Source organism: Leptosomus discolor, chromosome 8, assembly GCF_034619465.1.
Source record: "Leptosomus discolor isolate bLepDis1 chromosome 8, bLepDis1.hap2, whole genome shotgun sequence".
Taxonomy (NCBI): Eukaryota; Metazoa; Chordata; class Aves; order Leptosomiformes; family Leptosomidae; genus Leptosomus; species Leptosomus discolor.
The window spans coordinates 40,120,874-40,141,645 of record NC_141398.1 but is presented as its reverse complement, the minus strand read 5'-3'; the positions used below and the strand labels follow the sequence as shown (position 1 = coordinate 40,141,645).

Genomic DNA, 20,772 nt, shown 5'->3' with positions numbered 1-20,772 from the left:
GGTGGCACAGGAAAGGATGCAGGGACTTGGGCAAGGGAAGGAGTGACAGACAGGGGGAGATGGCAGGCCAGGCCAGGGTGACAAGGCAATATCAGGACAGGGGTAGGTGACATTAGGCAGGGCAGGTGACGTAGGGTGGGTATAGGTGATGGATCAGGGGTAGGTGATGGGGCAGGGGCGGGTGACATAGGACAGGGATAGGTGACAAGTGGCAGGGTGCGGGCTGCCCTCCACAGTGCCCAGTGCTGCCCCCGCCGATCCCGGTGTTGCAGTGCCAGTGTCCCGGTGTCCCTGTGTCTCGGTGCCCGCTCCCGTGGCGATGCCAGTGTCCCGGTGTCCCTATCCTGGTGTCGTCGTCCCCCCGCCGCGGTGCCGCTGTCCCTGCCCCGGTGTCCCTGTGTCGTGTCCCCCCCCGCGGTCCCAGTGTCCCTGTCCCGGTGTCCCTGTCCCCAGTGCTGGTGTCCCTGTTCCCCGCCGCGGTGTCGGTCCCCGTCCCCCGCGGTGCCAGTGTCCCGCTGCCCGTCCCCGTGCCTGGCCGGTGTCCCGGGGAAGCGGCGCCCCCTGGCGGCGGCGAGCGGCACCGGCGCCAGCGGGTATAAAAGGCGGCGGCGGGCGGGCGACGGCGGCAGCGGCGGCGGCGGCGGCAGCGGCGGGAGATGGCCGGCCCGCAGCAGGCCCCGCACCTCCACCTGGCCGAGCTCACCGCCTCCCAGTTCCTCGACGTCTGGCGACACTTCGACGCCGACGGTCAGTCCCGGGGCGCGGGGGACCCGCCGTTACACCCCACACCCTTCCAAAACAAACCGACGGGGAGGGCACTAGGCTGAGCATCCCGGGAGCGCGGGACCGGGCGGGGGGAGACGGTGGAGAGTCCCCGGGCACCCCGTCGGGGGGAGCACAGAGACGGAGGGAGAGCCCCCATGGATGCCGGAGAGCCCCGGGATGCTGGAGAGCCCCCGGGGCGCAGCCTCGTCGGGGGAAGCTTGGGGATCGTGAGGACGATATCGGCTCCCCGGGACCTCCCCGTCGGGAAAGGCTGTGCCCGTCCCCCCCCCGCCAGGAGCCTCCGTCCCCCGGGCACCGCGTCGCCCGAGACCTGGGGTGCTGGCCCGGGGGTCCTGCCCTTCCCGGGGTCCTGCCCTTCCCGGCGTGCTGCCTCCCAGGAAACCCTCCCCCACCATCAGCCCGCTCCGTCCCCCCTGCCTCCGCAACACCTGGAGGTGTTGGGGGCAGCGCGGCCACCAGCCTGGCCCCAGGGCCACTTCGTGGCCCTGAAGGCGGGGGATGACAGAGGGGGGTGTCCCTGGTCGGGAGGCATGGCCCCCCCATGGCTGGAGCTCTCGGTGCCTCCCCCCCACCGCAAAACCTCTCCGGGGGGGATGCTGTGGCAGCAGCCGTGTCCCCAGTGGGGATGTCACCTCCCCACGGAGTCACAACTGGACATACCACCCTTGGTCTCCATCGCTGCCAGCCCAAAATAAGAGGGGGGGGGGAGGGGAAGAATGCAAAAAGCAGCATCGTTTTGGTGGGAAAATAGTTTATTTCGGTGCCGTGGTGCGGTGCAGGAGGCTCAGCCCGCTGGGGAGAGCAAGCCGGGGGAAAGCTCCTGCCCTTCCCGGGTCTCCTGTCCCTGGGGAGAGGTTTGGGGACTGAAACCCTCCTGGGAACTGCGTCACACAGCATCCCTGGCTGTGATGCTGGAGCCGGAGCTCAGCCTGCGCTGGGTGCCCTCCTGGCTGCATCGTTGGGGCCCCTCCTGCAGCCTCACAGCACCAGGGGACACGGGCACGGCTGTCCCTGCCACAGCTGGAGCACGCACTGGAGCAGCTGAGAGGTTGGGGAAGGTGGAATGCTCGCACCCCAGTGGAATCGGGCAGCTCTTGGTTTGGGTGTCCAGCTCTCTTTCTTGCAGCACGTCCTGCTGCACCCTTAGATGGGCTCTGTCATCTCCAAAACATGGGGGCAGGCACGGATCCAACTTGACCTGCAGCCCCTGGGCAGGGCAAGGCTGTTGGGCAGGTGCCCAGGAGAGGAGGGACTCGGACAGCGGGGCAGATCGTGGCCTTGATGAGGACAATGCTCGGCCACATCGAGTGGGAGCTCCAGCAGCCCCGGCCTCTTCCCTCTGCCGATGGGCACAGAGCGATGGAAGGACCCGGGGTTCATCCCCCTGTGGATGGGGCTGTCTCGCCCAAGCTCTTCCCTGCACTTAACCCCCTCAGATGGGGCTTTCACCCACTTCCCCTTAAAGCTCCTCATGCCCCAGAGATGTCCCCTAGGGTGTCTTGATGTCCTCACTTTGCCAGCCACGCTGTCCTGTGGCACAGGGAGGCTCCGGGGTGCAGCCACAAGGACCAGCCATGGCTCTCCGGAGGGGATCTTCCGTTCGGCTCTGCACCCCGCTGCTCTGCAGACATGGATCAGACCTGTCCAAGCTGCTGCTTGGGGGAAACCAAGCTACCAACCGTGGCTTTTCTTGGCGTTATTCTTCTTCCTGGCTAAAAACTCTTGCTGATTTTTTTTTCCAACTGAATTCAAAGGAGCTTGGGGCTCTCCCTCACTTGCAAAAGTGAAACCCCTGGGAAGGGCAGTTGAAAGCCAAGCCCCCCAGTAGCTCACACCAGCACTTCGACATCGCCCAAGCCCCTCATCCCCTCCTGGAAGGAATGCTGCCAACAGAGAGGAAGGTGCCCTGGGACTTCCCCGGGCACTCCCAGCCGGGATGTGGATGGGTTATTCCCAGCCGCTGTGGTGCAGCGGGGAGAAGATGCTGCCCAGGAACCCACGGGTGGTGATGCTGAAGGCGGTGCAGAGCAGGGCACTGTGGGTGAAGCCTCTGGAGGCTGAAATGGGGAGGGGTTTGGGGGGGGCTGGATACCCACAGGGAAGAGCCCTGGCTACCTCTCGGTCAGGCACTTCGGAGGAAAGGGCAGCATCCGCCAGCTGTGCCCAGATGTTGGTGGGAGAAAAGATTCTGGCAGGAAGGTGACACCTTGCCTGGCAGCACTGCGAAGCTGGTATCCTTGCTGCGGTCCCCCAGCCATGGCACGACCCTGCTGCTTTGGGGCACGTCGGTCACCCCCTCAAAGCCACCGAGCACCAGTGCTGTAGGAGCGATGCATGGTTGGGTCCTGGCTGAGCCCTCCTGCCACCAAGCATCCTGTGGGCAGAAAAGGGCTGTGGATACCCCAGGTTCTGTAGAAACCCCATCTCAGCACAGATATCGGCAGCAAGGGGTGGGGGGTACATGGGACAGGGAGCTTTCTGAGCCCCTCCAGCCACTTCAGAGACTGTCACTGGGCTGACCCCATCCTGGAGCTGATCCTGTGCTCGGGGGGGTGATGCTGTGCCTTGTCTCTGCTCTCCGTTTGCCCTTGCTGGCCCTCACAGTGGGTCGAGAGGAGATGGTCCTGGTTGGGAAAGGAGGGGAAAGAAGTATTTAATTAAACCACCCAGTTAAAGCATCAAGGTGCAGAAAATGCAGCAAACACTGCAATGGGGACAAAGTACCCTGCGATGGGGATGGGCACAGAGTCCCCTGCACCCTACAAGCGGGTACAGGGGTCAAGTCTTGGATATTCCCACCCCTCCTGGCTCCAACACAGGGCGCTCTAGCTCTCTGCAAATTCAGGCATCACTGGGTGTGTATAACACTCGGTATCGGCTGGTGTTTCTTTGCTGCCGCAGTTGCCTCGGAGCCATGTCCCAGTGCAGAGGGGTACAAGCGCTGCGTCCCCCGGGAGCATCACTCTGTCACCTCCCACCCTCTGACACTGCATTTTTTTTTTCCTTCTGTAGGAAATGGCTACATTGAAGGCAAAGAGCTGGAAAACTTCTTCCAGGAGCTGGAAAGTGCGAGGAAGGGGGCGGGGGTGGTAAGGTCCTCTCCTGGTTTTGCTCTCCCTTTCCCTGCTGCCCGAGGGTTCAGGCTCACATCAGCCCCATCTCCTTTGGGAATGGCACCAATGAGCGGGACCAGGACACCTCCGGGAGGGAAAGGGGGAACAATTGGCACAGGGTGGGTGGTTAAATACTCCCATCCCCTCTCCTTGCCAGCAGGATTCCAAGAACGACAACTTAGGTGACAAGATGAAGGAGTTCATGCACAAGTATGACAAAAACGCAGATGGCAAAATCGAGATGGCGGAGGTGAGCAGTGCTGGCCCTGCGGATCCTCGGGATGTTTGTGTTCCCCCCCCGATGCTCGTGTTCTCCCCTCACGCTCATGTCCCCCGCAGCTGGCCCAGATCCTGCCCACGGAGGAGAATTTCCTGCTCTGTTTCCGCCAGCACGTGGGCTCCAGCTCAGAGTTCATGGAGGTGAGCAGGGCAAGTTGTGCCGGGGCTCCCTGCGGGATTCGGTCCCCGATGCCCAGCTCCACTGCAGAGAAACTGGGAGCTGGCGTTGCCCAAACCTCTGCCCTAGTCTCCCTCGAACTCTTGGCTTAAACTCAGCATTGGGAGGTGAGGTGTGGCGTCCTGGTGTGGATGGTGCTGGTTTTGGGGGGCAGAGCAGGAGCATGATGAGTTTTCCTAGTCCTCGGCACCCCTTGGGCACCTCTCAGGGCAGCCGGGCACCTTGTCCCAGTCTCCAGGTGAGGTGAGCTGCCGGGATTTGGAGCTGTTTCTGTAAATTCCCCCTCCAGTCAGTCCTTAGTGCCCAAGGGATGTGCTGAAGCAGACAATGCTTCTCTGGGCCACCCCAAAACCTCACTGTGTCCTTGCATGTGGTGAACCCATCTGCAGAGCGGGAGAGAAATTGCCAATGGGGATCGAAACATGGCTGAGGGTGGAGAGGGACGTGCAGCATCCCAGGGCGGGAAGAGCTTGTGCTTGCAAAATAAACCCAGAGTGGACACGAGTGCCCTGTGGCATGGGGGGCAGAGTGCGTGTTAAGTGGGTGCTATTATTTAATTGGGGAATGCAATCAGATATTAAAGCCCAGCCTCACACGCTGAGTGAGAGTAATATTGCTGAAACTCTTGGCATGTGGCTGAACAAAAGCATCCAGCCCCAAGGGAGAGCATGTGGCACCAGTGAGGCCACCATGAGCCGAGACCAGAGCCGTGAGATGACCCCATCTCTGCTAGGGTGGTGGGGGATGCTGCGGGCAGGGGGTTATGGGGGTGCAGTGGTAGTGGGGGGGAATGTGGGCCACAAGCTCATGTTCATAGCGGCTGTTTCACAGGCTTGGCGCAGGTATGACACGGACCGCAGCGGCTACATCGAAGCCAACGAGCTCAAGGTGGGCTGCGGGCACGGGGTGAGCTGAGCCGGGTCCCTGCTGGTGGGACATCCCCACTGGGACAGCTGGGGACGGGGACAGCCAGCAAAGCCTTCTCCTTCCAGGGCTTCTTGTCAGACCTGCTGAAGAAGGCGAACCGTCCCTATGATGAGCCCAAGCTGCAGGAGTACACACAGACCATTGTAAGTGGGACCTCCGGGCTGGTTCTGGGTGACCACAGCTCACCTGGGGCAGGGCTGGTCCCCTCCGGTCCCAGGGGTCTCACCACCCCACGGTGGGTGGGAGGGAGGGGAGGAGGAAGCAATGGGTGATGGGGTGCTGCTTGTGTCTCGGCAGCTGCGGATGTTCGACATGAACGGCGACGGGAAGCTGGGCCTCTCGGAGATGTCCCGGTAAGGGCATGCGTGGCAAGAACGACGTGATGGGGAGGGAGAGACAGCCTGAAAGACCTGTGTCTAGAAAAAGTCTGCTCTAGCTTCTGAGGAAAATAGTTTTCCTCTTTAATTTGCTCATGTTTCTGAGCAAAAAGTCATTTTGGATTAAAAAAGTGTCCTCTCCTGGCTGCGTCTTGCTCATCCTCACCCTTCTTTTTTTTTCAGACTTTTGCCTGTGCAAGAAAACTTCCTTCTGAAGTTTCAGGTAAAATAACAATAATAAATAAATAAAAAACCATTCCTGTTCCCTCCTTGCGCCTCCATCCCCTCCCTCACACCCCGGTGTCCCTTGCCGCTGCCCAGGGGATGAAGCTGTCCTCAGAGGAGTTCAACGCCATCTTCGCCTTCTACGACAAGGTACGGAGCCGGGAAACTGCCCCAAAGAAATATAACTCAGCAAAAAATCACAACCCCAAACCCACGTGTTTTCAGCTGGGTCAGTTCCTCACTCTGATTTGGGGTGTGAGCACTGGGTTTAGCCCTGGCTGTGCTGGATAAGGGTCTGGGGGCACCCCTGGGGTGGGGGTTTTGTGGGGCTCTTGTTCTTCTCCCTGCTGATGTCCCTCCCTCGTTATCCAGGATGGAAGTGGCTTCATTGATGAGAATGAGCTGGATGCGCTTTTGAAAGACCTGTATGAGAAGAATAAGAAAGTAAGTTGGGAAGAGAAGGGTGAGATGGTACCCTAGGGAGAAATGGGGTACCCAGCCCCCCCCCCCCCCCCGTTCTTTGCAGGAGATGAACATCCAGCAGCTCACCAACTACAGGAAGAGCATCATGAACCTCTCCGACGGGGGCAAACTCTACCGCAAGGAACTGGAGATCGTGCTCTGCAACGAGCCCCCCATGTAGGAAAGCCCTGCCCATGCCACCCTGTGCTCCTCTTCCTCCCTGAAAACAAGCACAACGGGGGAGTACCCACTGGTGGGGGGGGCATGGAGGGGACGGTGTGCCCACCGTCCCCTCCGTGCCCCGCTCAGCTGGTGCTCCTCCAGTAGCTCTTGGTCGTTAAAATCCCACCTGGGGAAAAAAAAAATCTAATTTTATTTTTTTTTACCCCATCCGCCTCGTTGGTTTAATTATTTATTGGGGGAGGGGGGGGCGGCCACGACATTTATGTTCATTTGGTCTCAATTCTTGAGCTTTACTCATTTACCAAAGAAGAGTTTACAAATAAATTAAAGTACTGCTAGACTGGACCCCCGCTTTTCCCCATCCCACAGTGGGACAGGGAGAGGTGGGACCCCCCCCATGGTGGGGTGCGGGGTGGGTGGGACCGCCCTTCCCCCAGCCCTGCTGGGAACACAGCTTCTGGGTGAGGGAGAGAGCTGGAGTTTTTGGAAAGTCCTTAGAATTTGGGGGGGGGGGGGGGGGGGGGTGTTGGAAAAAACGTAGGGAGCAGAGTGCAGGCAGGCTGGGGACTACTTGTCCGCAGCTTGGTGACCCCCAGGACAGCACACTTCCCAGTAACTCCCAGTTACCTCTTCCAGATCCTGCCAAAGTCTCAGGGACATCCCAAGGGTTGCGCCCTGCCCTGCGCCCCAGTTTAGGAAACCAGTCCTGGTATGGTAATGCTGGTGGAGTCCCAGCGCCCTGTCTCCTGCGCTGGTGGGGGGCACCCAGTGGCCTGGCACTGGGGTGGGTGCAAGGGACATGTAGGGGGTGCTGGCTTCAAGGCTGAGCCCCCCCATGGGTGTCATCAGCGGCAGTGGGAGGGAGCAGGGCACAAGCGTTGGTGGGGGCCATGGCGGTGGGGAGAGTGTGGTGCTGGGGAGGGGCAGCCCTTGTACTGCCCAGTATGATCCAGTTCAGCCCTGTATAGCCCAGTATGGTGCAGCATAGTCCTGTATGGCCAAGTACAGCCCAATATGGCCCAGTGCATCCCTTGTGTATGCCAGTAGGGTGCTGTACAGTCCTGTATGGCCCAGCATGGCTCCTTACAGCCCAGTGCAGCCCTATACAGCCCAGTATGGTGTAGTACAGTCGTGTATGGCCCAGTATGGCTCAGTACAGGCCAGCATGGTGCAGTAAAGCCCCATACAGCCCAGTATGGCTCAGTACAGGCCAGCATGGTGCAGTGCAGTCCTATACAGCCAAGTACAGCCCCATACAGCCCAGTATGGCCCTGCACTGCCTTGTATGGGCCCGTATGGCCCCATATGGCCCAGTCCAATACAGGTAAGCACAGCCCAGTACAGCCCTGTGCAGCCTAATATGGTGCAGTACAGTCCTGTATGTGCCAGTACGGCCCAGTACAGCCCAGTGCGGCCCACCGAGTCCCAGTCGAGCCCTCCGTAGCCCAGTACAGCCCAGTACAGCGCATGACCGGGGGGGGCGGGGACGGACGGACGCGGCTGCAGGGATCCCTCCCGGCCGCCAGGGGGCGGATGACTGCTCGGGGCGGCGCATGCGCGGGGCGGGGCGCGAGGCCGGCGGCCGCGGTGTGAGGTGTCCCTCCGCTCGCCAGGTCGCTCGCCGCCGCTGCTGGCGCCATGGCTCTCCTGCACACCCGCCGGCTCCTCGCTGCCCCGCGCCTCGCCGCCGCCGCCACCCGCGCCAGGTGAGGGCTGAGGGGCGGCTCAGACCCTGGGGGCCGCCCTCCGGTGCCGGCGGAGGGACTTTCCCACCGCTGGGCGCTCCTGTGAGGCGAAACGAGGCGGGGGTGGGGTGTCGGGGGGCTGCAGGCGCTTCGCGGGGAGAAATCGTGTCCCTCCGTGGAGCCTGTAGGCGCCGCCGGTGACGTCGCGGTGGGGAAGGGGGTTGCCGGGGGGACTGCGCGCGGATTGGCTGGGGAACGCGGCGAGTCGGGGGGCGCGCGACGTCCCTTCCCGTTCTGATTGGTTGCGGCGGGGCCCGGCGCCCCCCGGCCTGCCCTTGAGGAACCGCCGTGGAGGGCGCGTCGGGAGTGAGGTGGGGCGGCGCGCGCACGTGCACCCCGTCCGGCTGCCGGCTCGGACCGTGCACCGAGAGACGGGGCTGGGGGCGGCCTGTGCTGCCGGCGGAGTGCACCGCGCAGCGGGGCTGGAGGGACCCCCTGTGCTGTGAAACGGGGCTGGGGTCGTGCTGCCGCTGTGCGTTGTGCAGCGGGGCCGGGGTGCTGCTGGTGGTGCACGCTGTGCAGCGGGGCCGGGGGAGATCCCCTGCGCCGAGAAATGGGGCTGGGGGGCCCCTAAGCACTGTGAAGCGGGGCTGTGGGGTGCTGCCGGCGGGCAGTGCTGCCTGGGCTAGAGCCGTGCCTACCTGGCCTGAGCGGGATGGGAGCAAGGGAGGACTAGTGAGGACCAATTCTGCACTGGCAGCTCTGGAGTCTGAAGCCGGCAGCGGGGTGGATGGAAGGATACGGGGTGCAGGTGGGGCCCCGAAAGGCTCCACAAAGTACACGTAGGGCACCGCTTGGGGACACCACCGCGACCAGGTGGCCGAGAAACAGAGGGGTCTGGGCAAAGCCTTACTCTTCCAGAACCCTTTGATTCCTGGCCTGCGCTGGCTCAGGAAGCTTTAAGGAGCAGCTCCCAGCCCCTGTCAGAGCAGGGGAGCAGCAGGGTTTTATTCCCCATTCCGGCAGAAGGCTGGTAGATATTGATTAAGCCTGTTCTGCCTAGCACGGTCCCTTGCTGCCTTGTGAGACGAAAGACCCCAGCCCCTGCTCCTCCTGAGGCAGCTTTCTGGCTCTTCTCAGCTGGTTTGGAGGGGCTACTCTCTAGAACTTGTGGTTTCTGCCCTTGGACTGTAGCAGTGCTGTGAAAGGTACGCGGGCCCGCTGGCAACGGCTTTGCTTTTCTCAAGCGGGTTATTCAGCGAACTATAAATTACCACATTGAATTAAGGTCACTTAAAAGAGATGCAGACCATCCCTTTGATAAGCAAAGAGCCTTTGTGCACGCACACACACCCCCCACCCCGCCCCGGTTAACAGGGGCTGCCAAGCCGTGATTAGTAGTTTCTGTTTCCTTATCTCCAGCAGCTTGGTGCTGGGAGCTGTTACCATTGCTCTGCGCTGGCAATGGTCTTTCTGAAATCAGGACAGAGATGAAGAGATACTAAATGGTTCAAATGGCTCCCTGGACACACAAATGCTAATTACGGTGATAACTCAGTCTGCTGCTCTGATGTGTCAGCTATTTTAAATGCTTTTCTTGGTGGGAAGCTGGGGTAATGAATTTTTAGGCTTGAAAGGATGTAGTAGCCAGCAGCTTGTTGGCATTGTTCTTGTGTAAATATTTGCTTTAGCTGTGGTGTCCATACAGCCTTGCCTTTGGCCTCTCTGCTCTGCTTCGGCTTGCAGAACTGCTGCAGGGGCTTTGGCAGAGATTTTGAAATCCAGTATCTCACGTGGCTGCACCTCAGGGACCATGGATTGGCCTCTTGACAATGGAAACCTTCGCTGGACTTGTAAACGCTTGCTTCCCTACAGGAGAACTTGCTTTCTGGGCTTGGCTTGAGTCCATGAGCATGCTGTTAGGTCTCTGCAGCTCGGACCATAAGTTCCACGTACATTTTTGAAAGGTATCGCTGATTGATGCAGTTCCTGGTGCGTTTTCCTACCCTCTCTGTCCCATCTGTCACGCTGCGCTTGCATCAGACCAGCCTGGCTGAAGCATACGGAGACTGCTTGAGTACCAGCTCTGCTGAGCACCTAAACTCTGAGTTCAAGTCCTGTACCTGGAGAACGTGCTTGCTTTGGCTTACATCGGGTATCCCTCAGGCAGTGCAACCGCAGCTTAAAGTTACCTTCGTTTAGCTTTCTGCGCTGAAGTATCTCCAGCCTGAGAAGATGTGCAGTTTATAACTTCGACCTTTATTCAAGATCAATGCTCTTTTAATTGCTCGAAATAAAATATGAGATAGTGACGTTACGGTAGTGTAGGGACAGTGGTGTGTCAGGACTTGTGGCCTCGGACCCCCACTAGATCTCTTCCCCCGTCTAGAAAGCTTCGCCTCTGTGATCTCTTGAGTATCCTGATGTGTTTGGACAACTCAGCCTGGACTTTTTTTTCCTCTATCCCTGCAAGCTCACCTCACTGGAAGCAGCAGGGGTCTTGTCTTTGGCCTTCACCCTCTAAAACATTCAGGCTGAGAACGGGAAAATCAGTCCTAAAGCTACCCTTTGCTGCCTTAAGCCAATAGAAAAACCGGCTTAGAACTACTTAACTCTCCAGTGTTGCAGCTTAGGTAAATGCCTGTTGGAGCAGCATTAATTGCAGCAGTAGTATATTAGAGCCCAGTGACCTGCTTAAGTGTTTGCACGATCGGGACCTAAGTACCCAAAACACTGTAAGCGGCTTGGTGGCAAGCCAGCGGAAGGAAGGTGCCGTTACCATCTCCGAACCAGCAACTCTAAAATAGATGGCCAGGCTCCTGTAGCCCTCGATACCAAAATAATCCTAGGCCGGGTAAACAACAGAGGGGCCCGCTCCTGTGCAGAGTGTTTCTCTTCTCTCCCACCTCCATTGCCAGGAGGGCTTTGGGAGAGGTTTTCCAAAGCAGCATTGTGTGCTGCCTCAACCTGCCGGAGGTTCTGACACCCCCCAGGTCGCGTCCTGCTCGGGTGGGCTCCCCAGGCCGCTCCCTCCCTGCTGGCTGCAGCCCTGTGTCCCTTTCTGGAGGGCGTGTGTTGCTGGCCTGACTGACTCATCCTCCTTTCCAAGTTGATCCTGTGCTTAACTGGAGAGGTAATTAAGACTTGTTAGCAGTCTAGAAAATGCTAAGCACATCTTCCATTTTTAAACTACCTGAGGTGGCTCTGTCTCATACGTGTTTGCTGCAATTTTTTCCACAGAGGTTGTCAAGAGGAGAAACAGAGGCTTTTTATTTGGAAATACTGTAGTGATGGAAAAAGCAGTTAAGTCTGAAGAGGGCGAATGATGTTTGGAGCTCCAATGAGATGCAGTCTGTGTACACATGCTAGTGCAAAGTGTGTTTATGTAGTGACTAAACTGGGTCTAAATGGACCCAAAACAGGGACAGAGTGGAGGGGGAAGATGATTTTGTGATACCATTAGCTTTAGAGCTTCCTTAACCGCCTGGTCTGCTGCCTTCAGCCAGCACTATCTGTCACCACACCGAGCACTCAGCAGGAGGTCTGGCGAGGTCTGGAGGGCTGGGATGCGAGGGGGGGAGTGGGGAGTGGGGGGGCGGGGGTGGCTCCAGGCTGCCTGCATTGCCTGGGGCAGGATCCAGCCCCGGGACAGCATTTCCGTGTTGGGAAACCTTGTAATCTTCACTTGAGGCAACCTTCCCCGGGCTGCAAAACTTGGTAAAGCAGATACATGGCAGCATTATCTTTGGGAGCTTCTCCTTTAGCCATCAAGACTGAATCCTGCCCCAGAGGATCCACCTTACACTGTATGCTTTGTCCTGCACCGAGCTGAGGGGTCTGTGTAAGAGCCAGTGTGATGCTGTGAATCAGGATGCTCAGAGATGCATGGAGTCATCTTCCTTAGTAATCCTGTCTGCAGGAGGGGGCTATTACAGCCATAGCCCTCTGCCAGGCAGGTTAAAAACCATCACACCACTTCTCTTGCACTGTCTCCAAGCCTGCACAGCCTGGGCATGGGACTGGGCAGAGGCTGTGGCCAAAGAGAGAATAACAGGTTTCTTTTTATAGCATGGTCTGGTCTACCCTTGACATTAAAAGAGCCTCTCCGTCTTCAGGATGTCCTGCCAACAGAGCAGAGGCAGGTGGTTTGTAGAGTGGCTGCTGGGGAGCAGGGCACAAAGCTCCTCCTGGCACAGGGAGGTTTTGCGCTTGACAGCAGGGGAAGGGGCCTTCGCATTAGAGCTTGACACTTGTCACGCTGGGAAGATTGTCCTCTGCGATTTCCAGGAAAACAGCAGTTGGCTACAACACCCCTCTTCAAGTGAGGCAGAGTTTGTAGGGAAGGGAGTATCATTAGGTCAGCTGATGTTGCGGGAAAAGCAGATTAGTTTTCATGCACAAGAGCCCTTCCAGGAGTTTGGAAGAGGCTTCGTGTTCGTGCTTGTGCAGTTGCCTGGGTCTGGCTGAGGTTCCCTGGAGGGGACTGACCTACGCGATCCCGCCTGTGGGCTGTGAAGAGACAGCACTTGGCCAGAGTGTAAGAGTTTAAGGCTTCTGTTTCCTGGGGCCTTTCTGGTGTCAGCACATAAGGCAAGCAGGGCCATTTCTACCTGTTAATGACTTGGAGGGAGTCCATTATCTTCAGCCACAGTGAACTGAGGCTCTGTTCATTCTGCAGTGTAAAATGCAGTGCCAGATCATGGAGCATAAAGGAGTTGGGGTGTTTTCCCCTGGATAATTCTCTTAGCACTGCTTGTACCTTTTCCAGTGGTTTAAAGACAAGATTTCCTTTGAGGTTTTCTCTCTAGCCGTGTTGGTGCACATCTGTGCCCACTTCTCAAGCCTAATTTCTTTCCGCCTTTTTTTTTTTTTCCCCTTCAGCTCATGGTGGTCCCATGTGGAGATGGGTCCCCCCGACCCCATCCTAGGGGTGACAGAAGCTTTCAAGCGCGACACCAACTCCAAGAAGATGAACCTGGGTGTGGGGGCGTACCGGGATGACAATGGGAAGCCGTACGTCCTGAACTGTGTTCGCAAGGTGAGCCTGGTGCTGGCTGCTGGACAGGGCCTGATCCAGGTGTTGGGCACCCTGGAGGGGGGGTCAGGGAGGGGGAAGGTCTCTAAGCAAGGTTTGCCTGTTGGTCCTTAGAATAAGCTTTGTCAGGACCGTGTTCCTGTCTGTCAGCCTTGGCAGCGCTAATGCTTTTGAGACACAACAGAGCTATTAAGTAGTTGGGGATAAAACAGGGAATACGTGTCCTGTTCCCATCCAGGTAAATCTAATTCAATGCTGACTTCCACGAGCCCGCTCTCCAACCCAGCCGTCCTCTGAACTTCAAGGTGTTTGTTGAGTAAGCTGATGTTCCCTGGGCCAGCCCACATGGGAGGAAAGAGCTGACATTGTCCCCCTGATGGATTAGTCTTAGAAATTTTGCTGAGCCGTTGTTACAGTTTCTCCATAAGCCAGTCTAAAACTCCAGCCCGGGGAGCTGGATGTGGACACTGCCCTTGAGGGGATTACAGAGCCTTTCAGAGCTCCCAGCATAGAAATGGGCTGTTAAATAGCTGGCAGCTGACACACATAGGGACTGGCCAGTCTCCTTGGCTCAGGGAGGATGTGTTGTCCATGTTTCTTGTCAGCATGGGGTTTAAAGCTGTCCCTTGCCCTCGCTCTCCCTATGTCAGCATATATTGCAGCTGGATCACAACCAGGAGCCTGGGTGGTGTCACAGGATCAGTTTCCTGGTGGTATATGAGTGCTGCCAGGGTCTGTCGTGCTGCTCTGGGAGCATGGATAGGGTTCCCAGAGCACCCCAGATGTCTCTGTCACTGCATTTTTCCAGAACATGGCTCCTTGTCTGCTGTTCTTGCTTTCACTCTCTGATCCTGTATTAGGTAAGGACTTGGACTGGTTTCTGATGCAGGATCTGCTTGAAAGAAATAGAAATTAGCGAAGCTGGGGGCACCCATGCTTAAGGATTGGGTGAGCTAGCTTTCAGACAGGCTGCTTTCAATTTCGCTTGGGATTCTGGATTTTTTTTTTTTTTTTTTTTTAATCTGCTCTATCTGGTTCAATAACAGTCCCAGCATGACATGGCCCTGCAAAGGGTTTGCTACCCTACCTGCTTTTGGGATATCTGCCTATGTAGAAACAGTCTCTGCCTTTAGCAACAGCCAAGTCTTGCCTCCCTGCAGGACAATTCCTGCTTGGGCAAAGAAACGTGTCCTTCTGCAGCAGCGTTGACTTGTAACAGACTGGAAGTGGTGCTCTCCTCTGACACCGGGTTTCCTAGCTCTGCTATACCAATGCTGGCACCCACTGAGGGCTCTGCTGGGCACTGTGCCTCGTGGTAAAAGCAGTGTCACCTGAAATGTTTACTGCTGCCCCTCGCTTGGAATGAGCCCTGATCTCTGAAGGGAAATTCCCGTAAACCAACCTTTGCCCCTCCTGAGCAAGCAAATGTGAAGAGAAGCAACCTCGAGCTGTCTGCCATCCTCTCCATGGTGATGCGTTCCTTGCTGAATGTGTGTTCTCCTTCCCAGGCGGAGGCCATGATAGCATCCAAGAAGATGGACAAGGAGTACTTGCCCATTGCAGGGCTAGCAGATTTCACCCGGGCGTCTGCAGAACTGGCTCTGGGTGAAAACAGTGAGGCTTTCAAGAGTGGACGGGTAAGGAGCAGGCTGGGGAGCAGGGGGTGGGCAGCGCTGCCTGACGCAGCATTGGTACATGGGTGCCCAGCAAGAGTGGAAGAACTGGCAGGGGCGCTCCTGCCTCTGAGTTGCAGGCTGCCTAAGCCCAGGCATGACTGCTGCTTCTGAAAGCTGGGGTGGGAAACAGCCCTTCCCAAGGAGGGGAAATAACCTTGCCCAGGGTCCCAACTCCCTGCCCTGCAACTGGCGTCGCTGACCCATGCAGTCGCCTCCAGTGCCATGTCCCTGTTTTGGTGTGCTTCTGCCAGTGCTGATGTAGTGACTGGGCTTTCCCTCTTTCCCTGTATCGTACCATGGCTGCTCTGACTCATGTATTTGTTTTCTTCCCTTGCAGTATGTCACTGTGCAGGGCATTTCTGGGACTGGATCTCTGCGAATTGGAGCAAACTTTTTGGTGAGTCCCTGGCCAGTGGGGGAAGGAAAGAACATCTTTTGACCAGAGCTGAATCTTCAGCGTTTTCTACTTGAATCTGTTTGGCCTGTTTGAGCACTCTGTCTTTCTCCTGTCAGCAACGGTTCTTCAAGTCTAGCCGTGATGTTTATCTACCCAAACCATCCTGGGGCAATCACACACCCATTTTCCGTGATGCTGGCCTGCAACTTCAGGCTTACCGCTACTACGATCCCAAGACATGCAGCCTCGACTTCTCTGGAGCCATGGATGACATTTCCGTGAGTTGCCTTTTGTGCCTGGAAGGAGGGGGGTGTTGTGGGGAGATGGGTGATCTTACTTTAGCCTAAATACTATGCCTGAAGGCACCAGATCAAGGTTAGAAGCCTTGCAGAACTTTTCTAAGCTGTCTAGGACAGTGCTCAGATGCTATTAACAATTCATTCTCTGTATCATCTTCCTTAGAAAATCCCAGAGAAGAGCATCATCCTCTTGCACGCTTGTGCTCACAACCCCACCGGGGTGGATCCCCGGCAGGAGCAGTGGAAGGAGTTGGCGGCGACGGTGAAGGTGAGCAGTAGTGTCCCAGGGGTGCTGTGCTGTTCGTGGGAAAACCACATCTCTGGGCTTTCACGGGTGGCATCTGGCCTTTGCTGTGTTAAGGGTTACTCACTTCCCTGAAGCCAGGATGGGTGTTGTGTTCCTGTACTGAAGACAGGAGCCAGATAAATGCGCCCATAAAGCTTCTCGCTGACCATCAGGCTTTCTGCTGGCACCTTCTCAGGAAGCTGAGGTAGGGAGACCTGAAAGGAGAGCAGCAGGGTTGAAAGTGTGAGCTGTGATAGCTGGAGGGAGGCTCCCATTGCTGGTATATTAAAAGTGCTGGAAGATCTTTCACGTGCCTGTTGTCTCCTTGCAAGTTTCAGCTGGAAACAGGTAGAGGCACATGGTTCTTCATCCTTCTCCTCTTCCTCCCTGCTGCTCCCCCAGGCTGTAGCCAGTGAAATTTGTAGCGGCCTGAGAACTAGTAGATATCAAAGTGGCCTCTGGGGCCTACAGATGGCTGCGGGTCTCATGACCAAGGAGCATTGTGGCTGGGTTATCTGCCTGGAGGCACTCAAAGGGCTGGCACCTGCCCAGAGGGTTCCCAGGTGTTTTTCCTGGAAACTGATAATAGAAAGACACTGAAATGGAATAATTTATTACTGCTGAACCCAGTTCTGCCTTCTGGGTCAGACTGCACATCCCATAAGTGCACTGGGAGGGTCTTGACCTGCTGTTTTGATGTGTGGTGGGTAGCTATGGGTTTTGGACTGCCTTCCCTGTGGCAAACGAAGGGGAACAGCTCTACTTCTGGAGGAGCAGAGTAGCAGTTGAGCAGGCCGCTGCCTGCATGGCTCTTTTCAGTCTGCTGCCCTGCTCCCTGGAGGGGCGTTCAGCTCCTGTGACGCTCTCCCCTCTTTGCTGGCAGAAACGAAACCTCCTAGTGTACTTTGACATGGCCTACCAGGGCTTTGCCAGCGGGGACATCAACAAGGATGCCTGGGCTGTGCGGTATTTCATCGAGCAGGGCATCAACGTCCTCTTGTCACAATCCTATGCCAAGAACATGGGACTGTATGGTGAGTAGGACAGGTGATGTGGAAATGGTTTTGTCCAGGCTGTGGAGGAACCTTGCTGCCTCGGGTTTAGCAGACTTTCTGCTTTTCTTTCTGCTGCCTGCAGTACTGATCGGGGCGCAGGAAATAACTGCTGGGAGCTGGTGGAGACCCTTCTAGAGAACAGGGCTCTGCTAAAGCTGTGTGGTGTTTGGATAAGTCCTGCCCCAGCCCTGGGTATCCAAGGGCAGAGGCTGGAACCTGATTGCCCCTCTTTCAGGAGAGCGTGCGGGTGCCTTCACGGTGATCTGCAGTGATGCAGAGGAAGCCAAGAGGGTCGAGTCACAGCTGAAGATCCTCATCCGCCCCATGTACTCCAACCCACCCCTGAACGGAGCCCGCATCGCCTCTATCATCCTGAACACCCCTGACCTTCGGAAGGAGTGGTAAGAGGGAACCCCTGATGCTCACAACAGCAAGATGTGAGGTCTCTCTGTGGCAGCCCTGTGCCGTACTTACTGCCTGTCATGGGCAGCTCGGAGCTTCTGTGGTACAGTCAGAACCACGTGCCACCCCTTTCCTCTGGAGAAATCCCTGCTTGTGCCCTGGCATCAGCTGGTATCTGTCCAGCTTGACACAAAACACGTTTCCTTTGTTTTACCAAGGCAGAAAACACTGTAAAGGAGGGAATAAAGCTCCCCTAGGATTGAGGGCTGTGTGAGCTGCCTACCTGAGGAGTGGAAAAGACTGACTGAGGCCTTATAGCCACATAGTATGTCTCACATGGGGGAAAGGGAAGCTTAAGCCCCTGGGGAATAAGACCCAGGAATGTAACCCTCATGCCCTAAGCCTGCTTCCTGGCATCAGCCTCTGCTGGTCTGCCAGCACCTCGGTGTCAAGTTCCTGCTGGCAGCTGGCCTGGCAGAACAAAGGCTAGCTCTGTGGCTTCGCCGGGAGCTGTGTTCCTTTGGCAGGCTGACACTCGTGCCTGATCCAGGGCCCAGCAGAGACGTCTCTGGGCTGTGCTGCCTTGGAGCAGGGGATCTCTGCCTGCACTGGGAGGCACCCCCACACTCTTAGTTTATCTGCAGACATTTTATCTGGGGTTGGCAGTGCTGCCATGAGACCTCCTACTCCCCTGTGGCTTTCAGAAGTGAGGGGCGCCTATGTGCTGGTAGTAGTGTCCAACAGCTATGGAATAAGTAAATAGCAGTCACCTTCAGGTACCAGGAGAAAGCAAGCAGCTCCCCAGCTCTCTGGTCTTTGCTTATCTGCATTCCCCATGTTTTTGGGGTATGAGGTCCTTCCAGGTGGAGAGGGTTGATTCCCAGTAGTTGGAGGGGGGAGCAGCTTCAGTGCATCCCAGCCCTGCTCTAAGCGGTTCCTGGGTTGGCTTCTCAGGCTTGTGGAGGTGAAGGGCATGGCCGACCGGATCATCAGCATGCGGACTCAGCTTGTGTCCAACCTCAAGAAGGAGGGATCCTCCCACAACTGGCAACACATCACTGACCAAATTGGCATGTTCTGCTTCACGGGGCTGAAGCCTGAGCAGGTAAATGCAGTTGCTGTGGTCTCAAGGTGTCTTTTGCAGTCCTTGTCAGTAAGGTCTTGACTTCAGGTGTCAAAATCAGCCCTCGTAAGCAGTTCTTCCTCCAGGAGGAACATCCTCCATGCCCTCAGTGCTGGAGCATCTTGGGGACCCAGGTCTTCCTCTGCTCCCTGCTGGGCCCGTGGAGGTTGAAAGCAGATGTAGCCTGCTTGTCTGTCAAAGGGAGCAATCACTCAGTGCCACTCTGAGGTGACCTTAAAGGTCAGCTCAAGTGAGGTCACTGTCCTGGCTGAACATCTGCAGTGTTTGTGTGTTGCTTGAGAGCTGAGCAGCATCTCTTGATTTACAGGGTGCACTGCTGGCTCTGCAGGTAGTGGGATGCCACGTATCCTGGCTCCCAGTTTACTTTCAATTCTGGCAAGCTGGGTAAATTTGCACTCTGCTAACAGAGGGGAGGTTGGCCTGTGGTTTGAACTCTGCTCTTTCATCCCAGGTGGAGCGGCTGACCAAGGAGTTCTCCATCTATATGACAAAGGACGGGCGAATCTCTGTGGCGGGAGTTACGTCAGGCAATGTAGGTTACCTGGCTCATGCCATCCATCAAGTCACAAAGTAAAGACAAAGGTGTGCCCTGGAGCTGGTGGCTTTCCCTTCCCCACCAGTTGAAGATGGGGAGGGAAAGGAGACAAGCAGAATACTTCCAACCACAGCACTTGACGCCGCTGCTGAATGTATCTTGTAGATGAGTTGTTGTAGAAGCCTAGTCAAAACTGCCCTGCATGGTGGAGCAGGGACATCATTGCTGGCTCCCGCTTGTCACAGCCATTCTCCCCTGCTGTCCATCCTTTGTCCGTCAGCCCCAGCACCCATCTGCGCTGGAGGAAAGAAATGCTTGGCACTGACGTCCTACCAGTGTAGGCACCAAAGGCTTCCCCACACTCATTTCTCCATGAGAAGGCTTTGAGAGGCTGTTGGCCACTGGCCCAAGTGGGGAGCTGGGTGGGCTGAATGGGATGGCTGCTCATGCACACCCCTGCCACCTCCTCAGCCAGTCCCTGCTGCCAGCAGGCTCTGTCCTCCTCCACCCTCCTCGCCTGGGACTGGGCAGTGCCAAAGCTGCCCTCTGACAACCAGCTCGAAGGACTTCTCGATAAAATCTGCTCCATCATTGGTTTTGCTCTTTCCATCTGGGGATCTCCTTTCAGGTGCAATTCACAGTGGCATTGGTGTGTGGGGTGGACCCGTGTCCCTCCTCTAAACCTGCCCGGTTCTCCTGACTTCACTCCTGTACCCCAACGTGAAACAATTTCTCACCCTCCAATAAGAACCTCCTCTGAAACTGCTCTCTGTTGGTCTCTGCCTCTCCCCCTTCCTGTACCCACCCCAGAAGCCCAGCCCTGTGCCCCCAGCAGCCCTCCCTGCGATGCAGAGTCTCTGTGTGTCCCAAAGCCATGAGCCACGAAAGTGGGCCCCACCATGTCCACCCTCACGTGGGCATGTGGGGTGTCCCTCTCTGCTCTGCTAGGCCAAATTTCTGGTGATGCCAGAAAACAGGAGGGAAAGAGCTGACAACTCAAGAAACATTCTGTCCTTCTAAATCAAGTGCTGGTGAGGCCTTGTGACTTGCTGCACTCTGATTTTTTTTAATCCAAATAAACTGGTGCATGGCTGTGTCAAGCTGGGGACTTCCTCCTGTCATTGCAAAGCTGAATCCTGTCCCTTCTGTGCACCAAACATTCCCTCTTGGGGATGTGCCAGCACAGGGGATCTGGTATGGCCAGTGAAACTGTAATCTCCAGCAGATGCCATGTAGAGAGAAGGTAGTTCCCACCTGTGTGCCCCAAGAGCACTGTGGGGTGTAGGCTGAGGCTGCCCCAGGTGGGAGTTGGTGTCTCGGAGCTGAAACAAGCCTACAGGGGTGAACGTAGGGGTTGCTGGGGGGAGCAGTTTCCAAAGGCCGTCTGTGCTGTGCCTGGCCGGTGGAGCATGATGGAGTTTCCCCTTGCAGCAGGCAAAGCTGCTTCCCTGGGTGGATGCAGTTACATCCTGAGTCTGCGTGAGCTTTTTCCAGCTGTCGCCACCTTTCCCCTTTGCAGCTGTACCCAGTCAATTAGCAGAGCAGTCCTCGTTTGTCGTTCCTTCTCAGATTAGCTGGGTTCTCCTGGGAGCCAGGACAGGCCTGCCTAGTTCCTGCTGTTGCTTGGCCGAGGAGGGCTGGAGCCTCCTGCTGTTTCCCGAACAAGAGGGTTTGCACTTGACCAGCGATGGTTGTTTACATGGCTCCATGCCCACGGCCACTGCTTCT

At 56.9% G+C, this 20,772-nt stretch overlaps 2 protein-coding genes across 5 annotated transcripts; both read left to right on the top strand.

The window, feature by feature from the left end:
• Positions 1-656: 656 nt before the first annotated feature.
• CALB2 (calbindin 2) lies at positions 657-6,528 on the top strand. 3 transcript variants are annotated; one of them, XM_086469178.1, is made up of 11 exons: positions 657-747; positions 3,799-3,875; positions 4,060-4,149; positions 4,239-4,319; positions 5,188-5,244; positions 5,349-5,426; positions 5,581-5,636; positions 5,844-5,883; positions 5,982-6,035; positions 6,258-6,329; positions 6,412-6,528. In XM_086469178.1, the coding sequence occupies exons 1-11, from the start codon at positions 657-659 to the stop codon at positions 6,526-6,528; spliced, it is 813 nt and encodes a 270-aa protein (XP_086325304.1). The 3 variants fall into 3 exon arrangements, with proteins under 3 accessions (XP_086325304.1, XP_086325303.1, XP_086325305.1); XM_086469177.1 differs by having other exon boundaries at positions 5,161-5,244; XM_086469179.1 differs by lacking the exons at positions 5,844-5,883; positions 5,982-6,035; positions 6,412-6,528 and having other exon boundaries at positions 6,258-6,303.
• Positions 6,529-8,153: 1,625 nt separating this feature from the next.
• On the top strand, positions 8,154-19,806 carry GOT2 (glutamic-oxaloacetic transaminase 2). Of its 2 annotated transcripts, XM_086469069.1 has the most exons (10): positions 8,154-8,236; positions 13,097-13,253; positions 14,759-14,887; positions 15,264-15,323; positions 15,440-15,601; positions 15,786-15,890; positions 16,792-16,942; positions 17,199-17,364; positions 18,320-18,470; positions 18,961-19,806. In XM_086469069.1, exons 1-10 carry the CDS (start codon positions 8,169-8,171, stop codon positions 19,081-19,083), a joined length of 1,272 nt encoding a protein of 423 aa, XP_086325195.1. In that variant the 5' UTR covers positions 8,154-8,168; the 3' UTR covers positions 19,084-19,806. The 2 variants fall into 2 exon arrangements, with proteins under 2 accessions (XP_086325195.1, XP_086325196.1); XM_086469070.1 differs by lacking the exon at positions 14,759-14,887 and having other exon boundaries at positions 8,169-8,236.
• Positions 19,807-20,772: the final 966 nt, after the last annotated feature.

What these genes read in the sequence shown, in the direction of transcription:
- GOT2 (XM_086469069.1), top strand. Translation starts at nt 8,169, where the DNA reads ATGGCTCTCCTGCACACCCGCCGGCTCCTCGCTGCCCCGCGCCTCGCC. An exon ending in TCCTGAACTGTGTTCGCAAG is followed by an intron (nt 13,254 to 14,758) that starts GTGAGCCTGGTG and finishes TCTCCTTCCCAG; the next exon opens with GCGGAGGCCATGATAGCATC. An exon ending in CGGGGCTGAAGCCTGAGCAG is followed by an intron (nt 18,471 to 18,960) that starts GTAAATGCAGTT and finishes CTTTCATCCCAG; the next exon opens with GTGGAGCGGCTGACCAAGGA.
- CALB2 (XM_086469177.1), top strand. Translation starts at nt 657, where the DNA reads ATGGCCGGCCCGCAGCAGGCCCCGCACCTCCACCTGGCCGAGCTCACC. An exon ending in CGAGGAAGGGGGCGGGGGTG is followed by an intron (nt 3,876 to 4,059) that starts GTAAGGTCCTCT and finishes CCTTGCCAGCAG; the next exon opens with GATTCCAAGAACGACAACTT. An exon ending in AGGAGTACACACAGACCATT is followed by an intron (nt 5,427 to 5,580) that starts GTAAGTGGGACC and finishes GTGTCTCGGCAG; the next exon opens with CTGCGGATGTTCGACATGAA.